This window comes from Dendronephthya gigantea, unplaced genomic scaffold, assembly GCF_004324835.1.
Source record: "Dendronephthya gigantea isolate DGI-Jeju-01 unplaced genomic scaffold, DenGig_1.0 000104F, whole genome shotgun sequence".
Lineage (NCBI taxonomy): Eukaryota > Metazoa > Cnidaria > Anthozoa > Malacalcyonacea > Nephtheidae > Dendronephthya > Dendronephthya gigantea.
Genome location: NW_021163114.1, coordinates 719588 through 740037, shown reverse-complemented (window position 1 = coordinate 740037; position 20450 = coordinate 719588). Strand labels below are relative to the sequence as shown.

General features: G+C 39.1%; 2 protein-coding genes across 3 annotated transcripts in view; both read left to right on the top strand.

Annotated features, from left to right (window-relative positions):
* LOC114534676 (deleted in malignant brain tumors 1 protein-like) overlaps positions 1-20450 on the top strand; it is a 61179-nt gene that overhangs the window by 20687 nt on the left and 20042 nt on the right. The window contains exon 14 of the mRNA XM_028556150.1: positions 239-574. Coding sequence (XP_028411951.1) covers positions 239-574 — 336 coding nt within the window. The remainder of the gene's footprint in view (positions 1-238; positions 575-20450) is intronic.
* On the top strand, positions 2374-20245 carry LOC114534651 (deleted in malignant brain tumors 1 protein-like). Of its 2 annotated transcripts, XM_028556122.1 has the most exons (25): positions 2374-2628; positions 3312-3632; positions 3839-4189; positions 4673-5008; positions 5391-5717; positions 6330-6665; positions 6873-7205; positions 7616-7957; positions 8594-8929; positions 9426-9752; positions 10163-10498; positions 10775-11110; positions 11895-12230; positions 12814-13149; positions 13269-13613; positions 13968-14303; positions 14612-14935; positions 15748-16077; positions 16165-16503; positions 16658-16992; positions 17286-17624; positions 18232-18570; positions 18680-19015; positions 19325-19591; positions 20166-20245. In XM_028556122.1, exons 1-21 carry the CDS (start codon positions 2553-2555, stop codon positions 17310-17312), a joined length of 6465 nt encoding a protein of 2154 aa, XP_028411923.1. In that variant the 5' UTR covers positions 2374-2552; the 3' UTR covers positions 17313-17624; positions 18232-18570; positions 18680-19015; positions 19325-19591; positions 20166-20245. The 2 variants fall into 2 exon arrangements, with proteins under 2 accessions (XP_028411923.1, XP_028411924.1); XM_028556123.1 differs by lacking the exons at positions 16165-16503; positions 16658-16992; positions 17286-17624; ... (2 more) ...; positions 19325-19591; positions 20166-20245 and adding an exon at positions 15448-15502 and having other exon boundaries at positions 15748-15837.

Genomic DNA, 20450 nt, shown 5'->3' with positions numbered 1-20450 from the left:
TACCCGACTCTTAATTCTAATAAATAAATACTTTATCATGATTTTAATGTTATCACTTTTCTCGTTAAACCAACTTTTCCAGTTTCAATCCGATTTTGTATGAGAAATAAGACGTTGCCCTCCCATACCTCACACCTCTTGTCGTTGTAATTTTGTCGTTCGAAAATTAAAATTCACTACTTCTGACTTTATCATGAGTCGTATCTGTGAATTCTACTAGCTCGGGTATTCTTTCAAGGTCTTTCAGATAAACATGGGACATTGAGGTTACAAGGGCCATTGAGTACAATTGGAAAGGGTCGTCTCGAAGTGTTTTACCGTGAAGAATGGGGGACAATCTGCGATGATGAATGGGATATAAATGATGCCAGGGTTGTTTGTCGTCAACTTGGTTATTCAGATGCTGTCAGATCGCTTTCTGGAGATGAGGTTCTTTCCGGTACTGGACCTATATGGTTAGACGACGTTGGTTGTATTGGAAAAGAACTAAATATATCAAGCTGCTCTCACGCAGGATGGGGCATTGAAGATTGCAGCCATTCGGAAGACGCTGGGGTAGAGTGTAAAACAACAGGTATCGTAGTCACATACTAATGCAGCTTTTGTTTTCACATGTGTCAAGCCCGTTAAATGCGGTCCCCGTAGTCCTAAATTACTGCCGGCACTTCTGTGGGTGGCCATGTTTAATGTTTTTACGTAAACAAATACTCTAGCAAATATTATCATCAAAATTTGATACCTCCTGCAACTTAAATTTATGGCTACAACATAAATTCATTACAGATTTTGAAGTCACTGGTAATCAATCGCAAACACTGAGGTTACGAGGGCCATCGAGTGCGAATGGAACAGGCCGTGTTGAAATATTCCATAGGGGACTATGGGGGACAATTTGTGAACATGGTTGGGGTATAAATGATGCCAGGGTTGCATGTCGTCAACTTGGGTACCCGGATGCAGTTAGGCCTCTTACTGGAGGCGACGTACCTTCTGGATCTTCTGCAGTTATTTGGTTAGTTATGTCCGTTGTTCTGGCCGGGAACAAAATCTAACAAGTTGTTCTCACAATGGTTGGGGAAATAATGCCTGCTCGCATTCTCAAGACGCTGGAGTAGAATGTAGTACAACAGGTAAAGCATTTAAGAAAAATTCCTCTTATTTCATTTCCTACTATTTAGTCAATTTTCGGTTAAGTTTATGCACGTGAACATTCATGTTTTATTCAACCCAAATTCAAGGTCGAACGAGGATTCACAATAATTATATAGTTTTGGCAACCGTGTGTACAATAAAATTATCGTGTTTTCTGCCGAGACGTTTTTGCTCGCATGCAGTGGCGTAGCCATCGATAATTGGGGAGTGGGCAATATTCATGCATATATTCATGTTAAGTGACTGCAAAGAAAATATATTTCAAAAGAAATTGATAATGCAGAACATGAATATATGAATATCGGCGCCCAATTATCGATGCTAGCTACGCCACTGTTTGCTCGCCATCTGAATATTCAATTGTATGACTTGAATTTCTAAAGACGCAATCTTCATAAAACTGTTTTATTTTTAGCTATCCGGCCCAATACCGGTACGAGTCCATTCGAGAACGAAAAATTCCGACAAATTTTCATCAGTCAACACGGTTTCAACTCTTAGCACTATCTACTGATTAATTTTTTCTACCACTACCTACGGATTACTTTTAAGTTTAGTTTGACTACAGAGTCGCATAACCTTAAAAATAAATTTTAATTTATATGAAATATATGCCATCATTGAGCTGATATATTCTCAAATACTTTAAAGTTCTTTCAGATAAGCCGGTTATACTGAGGTTACAGGGGCCATCGAGTGCAAATGGAACAGGTCGTGTTGAAGTACTATACAATGGAGAATGGGGAACAATTTGTGATAATGATTGGAGTTTCAGAGATGCCAGGGTGGTATGCCGACAACTTGGCTATTCAGGCGCCTTTAATGCTCTTCAAGGCGGCGAGGTTCCATCAGGTTCTGGACGAATATGGTTATCTTATGTCGGTTGTACTGGAGAAGAACAAAATATAACAAGTTGTTCTCATAATGGATGGGGAAATCAACAATGTGGACATGACAAAGACGCTGGAGTTAAATGCGCAACAGCAGGTAAAGATGTTGTATATTTGGTATGCGTGATTACAATGGATTGTGAAATTATTTGAGTAAATGGTGCACGCTCTTAATTTCAAGAATTTTTACGAATTTCTTTTTTGGATTTTTTGGGAAAACCTTTCCTAGATAATAACTTTTCAATTTTCAATTTTCGCAGACCCGAATTTACCACTCAGATTACGGGGGCCATTGAGTGCCAACGGCACCGGTCGTGTCGAAGTATTCATAATGGAGAGTGGGGGACGATCTGCGATGATAATTGGGATTTAGTGGAGGCTAGGCTTGTGTGTCGTCAACTAGGGTATCCGGATGCCATTGCAAAACTTGATGGGGAGCAGGTTCCATCTGGTTCGGGGCGTATTTGGTTAGATAACGTCGCTTGCACTGGGAAAGAGGAGAGTATAGCAATGTGTCATCATAATGGTTTTGGGGTAAACGATTGCTCACATTCTGAGGACGCTGGAGTAGAATGTAGAAGAACAGGTAAAGTGAGAAAAAAAAGCTCTTGAATGGAAAAATCATTCTGGAATCAATTGTAGGGAGGCTTATTGCGTCTTCTTCCAATTTCAAATTGTATTCCAGTAACGGTTTAGAGCAGGCAAAACAGATAACATCCTGGGGCCGGTTGTATACGAATGCTGGATAGCGTTATTCACCGGATAGTGATTTTTTCAACCGTTCTAAAAATGCTTTAAAAGCAATAAAATTATAGCCTTGGAACCAACAATTATTAAAGAGGATTCTCAATTTAGGAATACTAGGATTTTAAGTTATTCCTAACAGAGGGCGATTTTGAAGCGATTTACCCGGACCCAGGTATTTTAGGAATTCAAAATTTTCGTTTGAAACGAATTTATTGCCTACATACGATGCGCGCACAAATTCTCTTTTCCAGAAAATGAAATTCATTTAGTTTGGCATTGATGCGAGTTGTTCATAAGCCAATAAATGAGTTATTGACAATTTTCTGATAAACAAGCAGTTATCCTCATATATTCCAGCGCCAGTTGTTTCATCGTCCGGAACTTATGAAGCTTCCACGCCTTTTCATTTCCCCTCAGACAATTCTTTTAGAGTTACCAATGAGATACAATTATTTCGTTTCTCGTTCACGAAGAATGCTATCAATTCTCTTAGTAACAGACTGATCATCCAATTCCTTCTAGCTTTTAAGCTAAGGTTACAAGGCCCATTGATTGAGAGTGGTATTGGTCGCGTGGAGGTATTATATAATGGACAATGGGGGACAATCTGTGATGATGACTGGGATATAAATGACGCGAAAGTTGTATGTCGCGAACTTGGTTATCCAGGTGCTCTCAATGCTCTTCAAGGCACCCGGGTTCAATCTGGTTCTGGACATATATTGTTAGATAGCGTCTCGTGCACTGGAACAGAAGAAAGTCTTGCACATTGTTCTCACCAAGGATGGAAAAATCATGATTGCAGCCATTCCGAAGACGCTGGTGTGCAATGCATGACGACAGGTAAAGCGAAAAAAATACTTCATGGTGTCGGTACGATGCGTCATTCAGACAAAGGTTGTATAAGCAGATATAGAGGGAGCCTGAGCAAAACGTTTCCGAGTTTAAATCCTTATTGTACGAATTTGTCATGCTAATAGTCATAATAATAATAATAATTTGTCATAATAATACGACATAATTATAAGTCAGTTGTTTTTTCATTCCAGCTATTGAAGTTACAGGGAATCTATCGCAAACACTCAGATTGGAAGGGCCATTGAGCGCAAATGGAACAGGCCGTGTGGAAGTATTATACCAAGGACTATGGGGGACAATCTGTGATGCTGGATGGGGAATCGAAGATGCTAGGGTGGTATGTCGTCAGCTTGGTTATCCGGATGCCGTAAGACATATTGTAGGAGGGCAAGACATTCGTTCGAGGCGTTTAGGACCCATTTGGCTATCTAACGTCGCTTGTACTGGCCAAGAACAAAATTTAACCAGTTGTCCTCATGATGGTTGGGGAAATAATGCTTGCCCTTATTACAGGGACGCTGGAGTAGAATGTAGTAGAACAGGTAATGCAGCATCAAACAGAAAGTGCTCACGCTTTGCCCAAAAAATATCTTCAACATTTTTGTCCATACTGGTTCCAAGATCGTTTTTTGGACTTAAACCTTGTATGATGCAATCAATTCCTAGTTACCATGCAATCAAGGGAATTTGTATCTAACCATACATTCTTTCTAGTGATAATACTCTGTTCAGCAAGAATTTCGTGCAGTTTTCAAGCACTGTGTACCTTTCTGCTACAATACAAATACAAAAATGATTAAATTCATACCAAAATTTCCGAAACAATTTCATCACGATTCACAACAGTGAATTCTCAGGCTGAATAGCAATCCTACCAGTTGTGTTTGCTTACATGAGTTAATGTTCCGTTTTTGATTACTGAGTTACATATCTTACTGGCTGTTCAATTGAGTTTCTAATTGTGTAATCCTCTCAGCCTAACTAGCATCTGACCAGATAATATTATATTCCAAAACGCTTTTTAGTTCTTGCAGATAAACCTTTGTCATTGAGGTTAAAAGGACCTTTGAGTGCAACTGGAACAGGACGGGTGGAAGTACTCTATAATGGACAGTGGGGAACAATTTGTGATCATGGCTGGGATTTAAGAGACGCGAAAGTTGCGTGTCGTCAACTTGGGTATCCATATGCTTTTAACATTCTTCGAGGTGGCGAGGTACCTTCTGGCTCTGGACGAATTTGGCTAACTAATGTCGCTTGCAATGGAGACGAACAAAATATAACAAGTTGCTTTCATTATGGATGGGGCTATCACGAGTGTGACCATAACAGAGACGCTGGAGTAATGTGTACAAGAACAGGTAGAGTTGTAGTGAACAGGGAAAAATTTCGTTTTTAACAGATCTGAAAAATTCCACATTTTCCAGGCTAATTAAGGTGGCACGTTACAGTATATTTAGTTGCGCTCTTGCGCGTGGAAACATTAATAACCTCGCGATATTTGTCTAGTTTTATTTTTGAACGCACTGCCAAGACCAGCGAGAAACAAACATAAATGCTGCTATCAGAATCAGAATAATCAGAACAACATACACGACGCGTGTTTGTTTCATGTGATGCGTGTTTTGGACCCGCGCGTGTAATTGCACACGTCATTAAAAAATCCTTAATATACATAACTGATTTTATATAACTGCATAAACCGCTTATCGATGGTCATGATGGTTCTTCAATTTTTTGCAGAGCCGAATCTGCCAATTAGGTTGCAAGGGCCACTAAATGCTACTGGTATTGGTCGTGTTGAAGTGCTTCATGACGGAGAGTGGGGCACAATCTGTGATGATCGCTGGGGATTTGATGATGCAAGGGTTGTTTGTCGTCAACTTGGTTTTTCAGATGCCGTGAGTGAACTCCCAGCGGGCGGTGTTCCACCTGGTTCTGGGCGTATTTGGTTGGATGAGGTTGCCTGTACTGGAGAAGAAGGAAATATAGCAATGTGTTTCCACAACGGTTATGGAAATGAAGATTGCACGCATTCTGAAGACGCCGGAGTAATATGCAGGAGTACAGGTAACGCTGGAGATGAAACTTTATAGAAAGGTCAGGTCAACTTTCTTGCCAAGTAAAGTAACACAGGAGAACATATATTCTATTTCTTTTATAATATAACTTAATAAAAAGATTTTGTACAAATATTATAATTCGATTTAATTACAAATTCTCATTACATCGCTTCATTCGATGTCAAGTTTGGAGGGAAAAGTCCCGTGTTTCTATACAGTGATAGAAACACGCTTATTGACCAATCAGCACGCGCGTACTATCAATGTTATATTATAATTTTTAATGATACATAGTTCGACTATACACCCTTTTTTATGCAACCGTACCGTTAAAAAGCGGTCACTCAGAAAATGTCCAACTTTATTTAGCCCAATGCAACATTTACGCCCTACTAATAATTGTATTCGGGAGCATACCTTGTTAAGTTAATTGTGGTAAAGTCACTTATGTTCAAATCATTTCTAAACGAATCTTGACTGATTAATTTCATCTCGCTACAAAAATAAATAACATTGTTCATTCCCTGCTATTTATTTAGCATGAATCCATATTTATTACAAATTATTTTCGTCCCGGCACTTCAGTGTACACCGTAAAAAATCAAGTTTTCCTTCCCAGGTACTTGGAATCAATCTGAAGCACTGAGGTTACAAGGACCACTAAGTGCAAACGGAACAGGTCGTGTTGAAGTGTTCTACAGAGGGCAATGGGGCACAGTCTGTGACAATGGGTGGGATTTCGAAGATGCTGTTGTTGCATGTCGTCAACTTGGGTATGCGGCTGCAATCAGATCCATATCTGGGAGAGAGGTTCTACCTGGTACTGGACCTGTTATGTTATCTCTCGTTGCTTGTAAGGGCCAAGAAGAGAAAATAACAAGTTGTGCTCATAATGGTTGGGGCAATAATGCCTGTTCACACTCTGAAGACGCCGGGGTAGAATGTAGTAAGACAGGTAATCTTGCCCATCGAAAGATCTTGTATATTTAATAACTTATTTGTTGAAATGAAACTGTAAAAGTTCTTTCTTGCTTTAGCTTTCCCCAGTATTTCACCAGTTCGTTGTCTCATTCCTTTAAAATATCAAAATCCATAACCTATTGATTGCTGAACTTTTCCTGATAATAGATCTAATCTAATCATCTTATTCCATTCCTTCAAGTTGTTACTGAGCCTGTTAAAGTGAGATTACAAGGTCCTCTGGATGTATATGGAATAGGTCGTGTAGAGGTATTCTACAATGGACAATGGGGGACAATCTGCGATGATGCATGGGATATGAATGCCGCCAAGGTGGTATGTCGCCAACTTGGATATTCAAGTGCTTTCAGATATCTCCAAGGCGGTCAGGTTTCATCTGGTACTGGACCCATACTTTTAGATGATGTCTCGTGTAATGGGACAGAACAAAATTTAGCAAGTTGTTCTCATCGAGGATGGGGAAATCATGATTGCACTCATTCCGAAGACGCTGGTGTGGAATGTCTCATAGAAGGTAAAGCTTTAATGAAATATAATTGTAATTAGGTATGCAAGAAGCAAAAATAATGTTGCAGATAGCAACGTGGAAGCCTCTTCGTATAACTTCTCATGAAATGTTGTCATGCAATTATATGAAACAGAAAAAAATCGCACTTCTCGATTTTCTCCCTCGGGGGCTTTTTCACGAGCATTGAAACATATGGCGAAACCTAGGAAGTTTTAAACTAAAATTTATCTTCTCCTAACGACGCAAGCATATTCGCAATATTCACATGCTTTGCTCTTATTAATAGCAAAGAGTTTCGGAGTTTGGTTATATATGCATGACTGCCTCTACGCATGGATATCACAATTTTGTCACTTACTCACACTTTGATGGGTGCAGACTCTACAGCATATAAATTTAGACTTTCTTCCACACAGCTGATGCTGATAATATATCGCAAACACTAAGGCTAAAAGGCCCATTAAGTGCAAATGGAACAGGTCGTGTTGAAGTATTTCATAATCGACTATGGGGAACAATCTGTGATGATGCATGGGATATCAAAGATGCCAGAGTTGTATGTCGTCAACTTGGTTATCCAGACGCAGTGAGATCTCTTGGTGCGGGTCAGGTGCCTCCAGGATTTCATGGAAATATTTGGTTATCTCACGTCAATTGTACTGGTAGAGAACAAAATCTAACAAGATGCTCCTATACTGGTTGGGGAAATACTGGTTGCTCACACTCTGAAGACGCTGGAGTAGAATGTAGTACAACAGGTACAATCGTACTAAATTGTAGTAAAAAACATCTATCTATAGAAGTTGTATTTCTTGACATTTTGAGTGACTTGCAAATGCTTAAATCAGACTGTGTCCGACTTGATAAAAACATGCTTGCCGCAAGGCGAGGCTGGCATCTGCGCACCAAAGGAAGATTCAAGTTTCCCGAGTTCAAGAATTTTCCAGTGAAATGTGTAAATCCCGGGGTCTGCAAGTATGTTTGTTTTCATTTCACGCTATTTCGGGGGGGGAAGTCTAAAAAGTTCCGTAATTTAGAGTTTGCAGTATATATATGTAATAGTATACAACAAAACAAACTTAGGCTTGAATTAGTACTAAGAAAGCTCTAAAATAATGCCCAATTTTTCAATGAGGAAGTGCACACACTCACAGGAAACATTAAACTTCAGTTAACCTTCCAGTGTTAAACTTCGGTGTTAAACTTCGGTTAACTTCGGTGTGTTAAACTTCAGTTAACTTCCAGTGGTAAACTTCGGTGTTAAACTTCGCCAGTGTTAAACTTTGGTTAACATGGTATACGTTAAGATGGTAACTATACAAACTTTGAACATGGTAAATGCAATCCTACTTTAACAAGGATTGCTGGCCTAATATGTTCCGGTGTTCTTTCAGTTCTTGAAGGTAAACCTGTACCACTGAGGTTACAAGGACCGTTGAGTGAGAATGGAACAGGTCGTGTTGAAGTACTTTACAATGGACAGTGGGGAACAATTTGTGACGCTGGATGGGATTTACGAGATGCTAAGGTTGCGTGTCGTCAACTTGGCTATTCGCATGCTTTTAATGCTCTTCAAGGGAGGGATGTTCGCTCTGGTTCCGGACAAATATGGTTAGCTAATGTCGATTGTTCTGGAAACGAAAAGAATATAACCAGTTGTACTCATTCTGGGTGGAAAAAGCACAGCTGCGAGCATACCCAAGACGCTGGAGTTGAATGCACGACAGAAGGTAAAGGAGTATTGCTATATATCTACAATTTTATTTGAAAAAGCATACGCATTCCAGATGTGAAAAGTAAACGTAGAAGGAAAGAAAGAGAGATAATATTTGCGAAAACAGCTCGTACTCTTAAAGACATGCCCTTCATGGTTTCAATACGATTTTCTCTAAAGCTTTTGTGTATATTATAAGAAATACTTTAAAATTTGGAAGATCACTCTACAAGTTATCAGTTTATAAGTTCTTAAAGAATGAAGAAAAGTCCTTCTAATAGATTGGAAGACCCTGAGAGGCTATTTGTATATGATACACGAGCAAATATCGTTTTCTTGAAATATAGCCGTTTGTCGACGGCATTCAAATCATTAAATGGCATGAGACTAGTTCATCATGCGCTCTTGGTTTTGATTGTTTTCAACATGATACCAAAAATCACTAACGTACTTTTCAAACAAACCACTCGCAACTGTAATATGAATTTACGTATTCTTTCCAATTTTTTCAGAACCGAATCTACCAGTACGGTTACAAGGGCCATTAAGTGCGAATGGTACTGGTCGTGTAGAAGTGTTCCACGACGGACAGTGGGGGACAGTTTGTGATGATGACTGGGATATGGATGATGCTAAAGTTGTCTGTCGTCAACTTGGATTTTCATATGCCCTCAGTAGATATGTAGCAGGTGATGTTCCATCTGGTACAGGGCCTACTTGGTTAGATAATGTCGCCTGTACTGGAGAAGAAAAAAACATAGCAATGTGTTACCACAACGGTTTGGGAAATGAAGATTGCACGCATTCTGAAGACGCCGGAGTAGAATGTAGTAATACAGGTAATCCAAGAGATTTTTGCAGTGTCAATTTGACGTTTTGAAGTTGAGCGTGGCATGAAATGCAAATAAGAATAAAAATGATTTTGCCTTTTTTGTACCCTAAATTCCTAGGAAAAACAATATCCTAAGAGTTTTCCTGTTTATCACCGGTTGAAACATTATCACGAAAACAAAACACCTCCTTTCAGATTCAGGAAAAAATTGTATTTTTAAACCCTTTTTCTGTTACATGCCATAGCTTCTGTAGCTTATATAGAACCTAGCTTTCAGTAATAGACCAGATTTCACACGAACCTAGTAAAAGCCTAGGTTTCACATGAACCTTATTCATTTTCCTCTTGATAAAGGCTGCGTGAATATTTATCAATGAAAATTGAGCTTCTTGTTGTAGCTAATCATTATTCTTTAAGATTATTCTTCAAAGGATGGATCGCTAAGGTTACAAGGTGATTTAAGTGCAAGTGGCATTGGCCGTGTTGAAATACTCTACGCAGGGCGGTGGGGAACGATATGTGATGATGAATGGGATATCAATGATGCTAATGTTGCATGTCGTCAGCTCGGTTACCCAGGTGCGGTCAGATCTATCGAAGGGTTGGACGTTCCTGACGGTGTTGGACCCATATTGCTAGATGACGTCTCGTGTAAAGGAACAGAACAAAATCTAACAAGTTGTTCTCACAGAAGATGGGGAAAACATGATTGCAGTCATCCTGAAGACGCCGGCGTTGAATGCACTACAACTGGTAAAGTTCAAGATAAGAGTAATGCGATTCTAAATTTAAAATAACGAATAATGCGTCATAGCAAGACACCCCGTGATTAAATTTGCATCACCAGCATGATTTTTTCAGCATGATTCGACGTGTTAACTCGACACCAAACTGAATGTGTATCGTATTACCACAAAAATACACCCAGAACATTGTTACTTCCCTGCTATGAATTATGAATCTAGATAACTATTTTTTTCTTCCTTGCACCTCAACGCATACCATATAAATTCCTGTGTTCAATCTCAGATACTTGGAATCAATCGCAAGCATTGCGGTTACAAGGTCCATTGAGTGCAAATGGAACAGGTCGCGTTGAAGTCTTCTACAGGGGTCAATGGGGAACAATCTGTGACGGTGGATGGGATTTCAAAGATGCTATTGTTGCATGTCGTCAACTTGGGTATGCGTTTGCAGTCAGATCGATTCCTGGGGGAGAGGTTCCTCCTGGCACTGGACCTGTTATGTTATCTAACGTCCGTTGCACTGGCCAAGAACAGAATATAAGAAGTTGTCCTCACAATGGATGGGCAAATAATGACTGCCCACATTCAAACGACGCTGGAGTAGAATGCGGTACAACAGGTATTTAATTGCGATAGAAAAACTCATACCCAGAAAGACACAGAAAGTAACGGCGACTTAAAATGAAAATATATAGGAAAATTTCGAATTTTTGAAAAGCTGAAAATCTTCATCTTTTGCTAATGAGAAGCAATTTTTTGCTAACGTACGCATTTTTTTAAGAGTACACGTTGTATAAAGGTTTGTTCACACGATCCAAGTTTGTCGGATCCAATTCACTTCTGACGTATGGAATGTAGTCTGTTACATGATATGCTTTGAGAAGCGTATTTCCATCGTATAAATTTATAGGTGACTATTGATTTTCCTGTATTTTGATTGGTCAAAATTCACTGTCTCTGAAGTGATATATAGTCACCGGCCGGTGACTATTTAGCTTTTTGTTGTTGTTTTTCACCTCGAAAATTTATACTAAAACAATTAGTCGCCTCAGGCTTGGTGATTATAAGCCTATATTAACTTCGCCTTGAGCTCATATAGAAACACAGAAATTTTCCCGCCGAAATTGACAAACGAAGTAATGTGATGAGAAATTGTAACTGAATCGAATTATAATGTTTGTACACAATCATTTTTCTTGAGTTATATTATAAACGAAATAGAAAACACTTTTTTTGTGGGAGTTTGGGAGCTCGAAATAACATGGCCTTACGGGCTCGTTTTTCCACTGATTATTTTCCGTTCTCCCAAACTCCCACGCGTTTTTCTACACTGACTGTTTGGAAGCATGGAAAATGTTTTCTATCTCTTAAAAATGACACACTTATACATACTTTTTTTCCAGGTGTTGCCGGCGAGCCGGGATCATTGAGATTACAAGGACCATTGAGTGCAACGGGTATAGGTCGTGTTGAAGTACTCTACAATGGACAATGGGGGGCGGTTTGTAATCGTGGGTGGCAAATAGGCAATTCTAAGGTTGTTTGTCGTCAACTTGGATATTCCGGTGTCATCAGAACTCTTTCAAGGGACGAGGTTCCTTCCGGTGATGGACCTATATGGTTATCTAACCTCCACTGCACAGGAGAAGAACAAAATATAACAGGCTGTGATCATAGCGGATGGGGAGATTATAATTGCGAAGGATACGAAAACTTTGGCGTGGAGTGTCAAACCACAGGTAAAACGACGGTAAATATTATAAGCAATGTAAGCCTGTCAGGGAAATAGTGTTTTCCAAAATGCTTCCCAGATGAATTTGAGAATGCAACGGAAGAAAAATGGATACTATGCACACAAGCGGTTATTCCACAGGTAGAGATTTAGTCCAGGTACCTACTAAAACATCTCTGCGAGAATTTCTGTTCCTTTTCTGCAAGCTTTCTACAGTCATTTAATTAAATACTGTATTACTTTACTTGATATGGAAAAGTTCACCATATTTATAAAGTCTTAAGCACCATTTTGTGTTTCTAAAGTTTTAGGCAATTTTTTTTCACTCTTTGCGAACGTGAAATTGTTAATGCCAGTTCTATTTACAAAATCACTATCAGTGATCCATTTTCACAATAAAGTTTTCATTTTTTCGCCTTACTAAAAAAATAATTGCGATTTTGCTGGTCAATTCCCTAATGATTCTAAAACTTTCATCTTGATTTACTTATAAGTTTCAGGAACACTGTTTTGTTGTTCAAAGCTCTTGCAAAGACCTCCTTACTAATATGATATAAATGCAGAAACATAATATATTTAGATATTTCCAGTTTATGTAGGTCGGCCTGGGTCACTGAGGTTACAAGGACCATCAAGTGCGAATGGCACCGGCCGTGTTGAAGTACTCTACAATGGACAATGGGGGACAATCTGTGATGATAATTGGGATATGAGAGATGCCAAGGTTGCATGTCGTCAACTCGGTTTTCCAGATGCTCACAGACCTCTTCGAGGTGGCCAGATCCGACCAGGCTCTGGTCGTATATTTTTAGATGAAGTTTCGTGTACCGGAACAGAACAAAACATATCAAGTTGTTCTCATAGTGGATGGGGAATTAGTGATTGCTCACATAACGAAGACGCTGGAGTAGAATGTAGCAGAACAGGTAGGTCCAGAAAAATGGTAAAGATTTAGAGAGCATAAAAGTTTTAAAGGTGGATTCGGGATAGGTTCGTCACCTTCCTCACACTTGACATGGCTATGACATGTCTATTGCTATTATAGTTATTGACGTTACTGGTAATCTATCGCAAATACTGAGGTTACAAGGACCATTGAGCGCAAATGGAACAGGTCGTGTTGAAATATTCTACAATGGCAAGTGGGGAACAATCTGTCAAGATGGTTGGGATATCAAAGATGCCAGGGTTGCATGTCGTCAACTTGGTTATCCTGATGCAGTAAGATCTCTTGGTGGGGGTTATGTTCCTTCAGGAACTGGGAATATTTGGTTGACTCAAGTCTCCTGTACTGGCAATGAACAAAGTATAACAAGCTGTTACCATGATGGATATGGAAATAATATTTGCTCACATAGTGAAGACGCTGGAGTAGAATGTAATACGGAAGGTAATTTGGCAACCGAAAAACTAATCATCCCATATTAAATGGCTCTTTTGCAGTTGATTTTCTGCTGCAGAGTTTGTTTAATTGTTTTGTTTCCCGTGATAATTCAGAATATACACTCCCTATTTTTCGCGTCTAGTTTCGGCACTACTTGAATTCAATATTGAATTTTTTTGGGGATGCTTCCTGGTAGAGGGTCTATGAAACTCTGAGGAATCTTTATGATTATTATAATGGTTCGAATTAAGAATTGATTTCCCGGTACCAAAGCTTTTCATGTTTGCATGCCTTTCAAATATTTCAGAGGTTTAGCGCGCTGAAAAGTACTCATCATTTATATAAGAATGTCCATTTAAGTTATTGCAGGAAGGCCAGTTTCCGTGAGACTTCGAGGCCCGTTGAGTGCAAATGGAACAGGTCGCGTTGAAGTGCTCTACAATGGACAATGGGGAACAATCTGCGATGATGGATGGGATATAAATGACGCCAGGGTTGCATGTCGTCAGCTTGGTTATCCTGATGCAATAAAGTCTCTTCGTGGGGGAGAGGTTCCATTTGGGTCTGGACCTATTTGGTTATCTTACGTAAACTGTATTGGCCAAGAACCGAATATAACAAGTTGTTCTAATAATGCTTGGGGAAATAATGCTTGCTCACATTCTGAAGACGCTGGAGTGGAATGTAGTACAACAGGTAATTTACCATACATTTTTAGTTGATAAGTAATAAGAATGAAATAGGAATGAAAATATAAGAATGAAAGCTAATTCAAAACTATTTTAATACAACTATTCCAAGTTTGATTATTTTGGCGATTCCCCGTTGTCTTGATCTAATAAAGCTCTTATCTCAGTGCCCATATTAATTCTCTTTCAAACAAAGTAAACTATAACAAATAGCAAACTAATTGGTGAATAAAGTCATTACTTCAATGTGTGCAGCACATTTGGAATTTTGCTTTCATCTTCAGACTAATTAAATGATAACGTTACAATATTCAGAAATAGGTCCTGTTAAAATCAGGTTACGAGGTCCTTTAAGTAGACTTGGAAAAGGTCGTGTTGAAGTGTTGTTCCAAGGACAATGGGGGACAATTTGTCGTGATGAATGGGATTCGAGAGATGCTGCGATTGTATGTCGTCAACTTGGTTATCCGGATGCTCTGAGAACACTCATTCAGGTTCCTCCTGGTTCCGGACCTATATGGTTAGATGGCCTCTACTGCAAGAGGAAAGAAACTGATATAACCAGATGTTCCCATGCCGGATGGGGAGTTCATGATTGCAGTCATTCCGAGGATGTCGGAGTTGAATGCAAAACAGCAGGTAAAGTAAAGCAAGTTGTTCCATGAGACATTTGTAGATAACATCCATAACTTTTTTGATTAAATTGAACTGAATTGTTCCTGAATTAAGGAATTTGAATGAACAACAAGATGAATAATGTAAAATCTGATTCCCATACATTACTTTTGACAAAAAAGTGTCGCTGTTTTTAAAGATATGCAGCAACTTGTAGTTGTTACTCTGAAACGTCAGTTCTGCTTCTCACGTACGTCGCGAAAGTTAGATTTCATAAAAAAACAAAATGGCGGATAGCAGATGTTACTGCTTGTTAATGCCTTTAAAAGTCAGGAACGTTAACAAATTCTGTAACAAAGTTTGTAGGAAGTGTAAATCTTCAACAAACTAAAAAATTTAAATCACATATCCTTGATTCCTACGTTTACCCAAACAATATGTTACACGTTTACACGTACAGATAACACGAATTACCTCATCATCGCAATTATTTAACCAGAATACAAATATTATACAAATATATCGTCCATGTCTAGGTGACTATGATGAGCTCGAGTTGAAATGATCGTTCCGAAATCATCTGTGAGACAGGTGATTGCTTCCAGTGGCGTAACTGAAACGAGATTTGGGGGGGGGGGTGAATATTCATATATTCAGTGCTTCTCGACGAATTTCTTTTGTACGTGCAATAGCTTACAATAGAAATCCGTCGGGCAGAACTGAATATATGAATATTCACCCCCAATTATCGTTCTAGTTACGCCCCTGATTGCTTCTCATAGGAATTTGTTGTCACTTTTACTTTATATCATCACATACTTTCTTTTATATTGAAGAAAATAAACCTAGAACATTAAGGTTGCGAGGACCATCGAGTGCAAATGGAAAAGGTCGTGTTGAGATTCTCCACAATGGACAATGGGGGACCATCTGCGGTGATGGATGGGGCATGAAAAATGCGAAAGTTGCATGTCGTCAACTTGGTTATCCAGATGCGGTCAGATCTCTTCTTTATAAGCAAGTTCAATCGGGCGATGGACCTATTTGGTTATCCTATGTAACTTGCAATGGGACCGAACAAAATGTTTCACTTTGTTCTCACAACGGCTGGGGAATCCATTTTTGCACACATCGTGAAGACGTTGGGGTAGAATGTAGTACAAGAGGTAAGATTAACGTTTCGTCAGTGACAGAGAATTGGTTAATAATGTCTATGCTATCACCAATCTCGTAAAATCAGATATTTTTTTCAGTTCTAGAAAATAAGCCTGTAACACTGAGGCTACAAGGACCATCGAGTGCCATTGGGAAAGGTCGTGTAGAAGTGCTTTACAATGGACAATGGGGAACATTCTGTGATGCTGATTGGGACATAAACGAGGCTCGAGTTGTATGCCGTCAACTTGGTTATCTTAACGTTGCAAGAGCTCTTGCAGGCTCCCAAACACCTTCAGGCACTGGTCATATTTGGCAATTTGGTGTTAAATGCACAGGACGAGAAGAAAGCATGGCTAATTGTTCTTACTCCGATTGGGGAAAAGGGGATGTTTACTGTACACATTACGACGACGCTGGAGTACAATGTATTTCAGGTAGTTTAATATTTCATTTTTCATGCACAGTAAACTTTGTGGTTTGGAATTTTTCCAAACAAATCAGGAATATCCTACTGCGAATGTCCGCGAATGACCTCATACACTCACATATTGGTAACGTATTGCCTCATACATTCACATATTTATTTAGCTGCTTCAGGTCGGCCTGGGTCACTCCGACTACAAGGACCATCGAGTGCGAATGGAACCGGTCGTGTTGAAGTACTTTATAATAGGCAATGGGGGAAAATTTGTGATGAAGGATGGGATATTAATGATGCCAGGGTTGCATGTCGTCAACTTGGTTATCAAGATGCTGTTACTGCTCTTCAAGGATCACAGGTTCCTCGTGGTTATGGTCCCATATGGTTAAACAATATCACTTGTTCTGGGGAAGAAAAAAAATATCCAGTTGTTCCCATGGGGGATGGGGGAATCATGATTGCCGGAGCTACACTGACGTTGGACTGGAATGTAGCAATAGAGGTAAAGCAACAACAGTCCTTAAATCATTTCGCTACTTCAATCGGAATATCACTTTTCATGAGCGACATAAATGTATTTGAAATGTATTTTTTAAGCATATATTCGATCTTACCTAATCCCAGGAGATATAAAGTTTGTTAGTTTATAAATTGTAAAATGTAATATTGCACCAGTTGATTTTCTAAATCTGATTTGCTGTTTGCTTGATTTTGAGCGAACAGTGTAGGCACAGCAAAAGATACAGGCTTGAAGCGTTAGAACTGAGCTGGTTTACCCAAATATCTTCTTTTTAGTTCTTACAGCGACTACTTGGCCAGTAAGGTTACAAGGGCCATTGAGTGCGAATGGAACAGGTCGTGTTGAAATACTGTACAACAGAGAATGGGGAAGAATATGTGAATATGGCCAGTGGGGTATAAAAAATGCCAGGGTTGTCTGCCGTCAGCTGGGATATCCTGATGCAGTCCAAGCTCTTCTAAAGAGTCAGGTTCCACGAGGTTCTGGACGCATTTGGTTATCTTCAGCCACTTGTACTGGAGACGAACAAAATATAACAAGCTGTCCTCATTTCGGATGGGGAAGAACTTTTTGCGGGAATTCTGACGATGTTGGAGTCGAATGTAGTAAAACAGGTAAAGTTACCGAAAAGAAAGGTTTTGAAGTGTACATTGTTATATATTTTGGTACAGCCATTATTTTTAATGCCAATCAAGTCTTACGAGTTGTGGGCAACAAAGATTCCTGTTGCCTCTATGTTTAGTTTATATATTAATGATTAGTAGAGGTTGTTAATTTTTTGTCCATTTATTATTGGTTCGCGTACAAAATTTCAAGAGGCAAGAGCTTTTGCATAATGGAAATATGGGATATTCTTTTGCTCTTTTCTCCCGTGCTGTACCATTGGCATTGTAAACCAAAAGTTCAAAGCCATCCCATCATTAATGCCCTGCTCAAATGCCCCGAAACAATACTCGAGTGCACACAAACCACATTCCAGGTTTACGAAACTGCCATTCGAAGCCAAGCTATAAGCTATTAAACGTAGCTCTTTGTGAAAGAAAACTTGTCAATTGCTTGCCGTACACACGAGGGAATAAAACTTTTCCGGGAACAGTTGTCAACTTGAAAAATAGCGTACTTTGTCCTGAATGATTTCCCCATTTCGGCCTTCCTGCATGGATTCATTTTGAGAAAACATAGAACTGTAGCAGGTATTTTACTATAAAATGTTCTTTTCAGTTATTTCAGATAAACCGGTTCCAGTCAGGTTACAGGGGCCATTAAGTGCATATGGAACAGGTCGTGTTGAGGTATTTTACGCTGGACGATGGGGAACAATCTGTAATTATGGATGGGATCTAAGAGACGCTAGGGTTGTATGTCGTCAACTTGGTTATTCGGATGCTATCAATCATCGTGGAGAAAGAAGGGCTCCTGTTGGTTCTGGCCCCATTTGGTTAAGTGATGTTGCTTGTAATGGAACCGAGCAATACTTGACCAACTGTTCTCATGCTGATTGGGGAAGCGGAACTAGATTTTGCAGACATGATTACGACGTTGTAGTATATTGTATTTCAGGTATGGTATTTGAACTGTCATAGATAGTTGTACTGATTTTGCGCACTTCAATGCTGTTTTTTGGTCGGGATTAGCTCAAATAAAATCAAGTACAACAATTTAATTGCAGTTGATCCAGGTAGACCTGGGTCCCTCAGGTTACAGGGACCACAAAGTGCCAATGGAACAGGTCGAGTTGAAGTACTCCACGATGGACAATGGGGAAAAATTTGTAGTCATGCATGGGACATAGAAGAAGCAAGGGTAGCTTGTCGTCAACTTGGTTATCCAGATGCTGTTAGAGTTCTTCCCTGGTACATTGTACCTTCTGGTTCTAGTCGTGTATGGTTGGAGAAGGTCTTTTGTACCGGAAGCGAACAAGACATAAATGGTTGTGCTCATTCCGGATGGGGAAATAGTAATTGTGTGCATTTTGATGTCGCTGGGATAGAATGCAATACATCAGGTTAGGCTACAAGTCATATGTTTTGCTAAAATTACGTTTGATGATCAAACAAAAATATAAACTTCAATCAGCTGAATGATGTTTTATAAACAGAAAGTTCATTTGAATGCTCGAGAACTTGCTGAACTGGACATAATTATTTTGTTATGAAAAATATTGCTCGTACTAATCGTTTGCATAGTGGTTTAATGCATCAAATTAAAAAGGTAAACTTCAGCAAATTCTGATGATTACCAGAAATTACAACATGATTTACAGAAGGGAATGCAAGAAAACTTCGACTCATCGAAATTTCCTTTTTTTCTGTAGTCGATTTCTACGTTGCAGTTTTACTGTTAAACAAGTATCATAGTAAAGTACTCGTAACCACAGATATATCCGGTAAACAAGAATATTTCGAACTTGAACCGAGTAAAACAGTGGTCAAGAGTGAAAAATTGAAGACTTCGAAATCGTTAGCAGTTAGTGCGGTCGATGCTGGTACGAATCAAACGGTTATCATCAACGGCCAGTCTGTTGTTTATGTAAAGCCGACTATCAAGGAAAAGATTTCTTTGACCGTTCTCCACATCCAAGGTACGATACTTACTAGTAGTTAGCCGTTTTTCTTAAGTTCATGCAGGGTTGCCACAATGCAAGGAAATTCCTTGTAATTGACAACAACAAGGAAGGGAAGGATCTGTGTTAATAAGATATATTGTGCATTCTTTTCAAAAAGTTCTTCGTTTCGCTTTTTTGTCATTGCTATCTCTTATGATGACAGCCATATTCATGTAAGTAATGGAAATCCTGCTGACGTTACTAAGTCAACCCAAGTAAGCACTTAATTGTGTTCTTCCAAGCAAAGATTTCGACCTCGCAGACTATTATTTAAGGATGATCGTCACACCCCTGAGTAAAGGTGATCGAGGTTGCTTACTTCAGCAGAAGTGCATGGGAAGTGCAGAGTTGTTTATGGGTATTGAAACAACATTAATATTACCATCCTGCATCATGACATCAAATATGACCAAGTTTACACTACCTGCTAGAGATCATTGGTCGAAAATAGTCGTACCGAATTACTTCTCCTGCCAGGCTTTAGTGCTCAAGTGCCATTGCAAAATTTAGAATTCACTAACTGTATAATCATCACTCTTTTTTCGTCTAGCACCATAATCCTGGATTGATCGTAGAATCGCGAGAACGTCAACAACTCCGCGAACCAATGCACAACACAATATTGATTATAAATTTGAAATATACTTTAGAATTTTAAATGATAATAACATTTCATTCGGGTCACTTTGTTTCCTGGAGACATATAAACGGGCTATTAACTTAGTTTTAGGAATTATTTGTAATTTTAAAAATTTGTAACGTTTGCATGTTGATAATAATACATTAGCTATACCGACCGGGAAAAGCAACTCATGCCTATAGTCTTAGTGGCCAG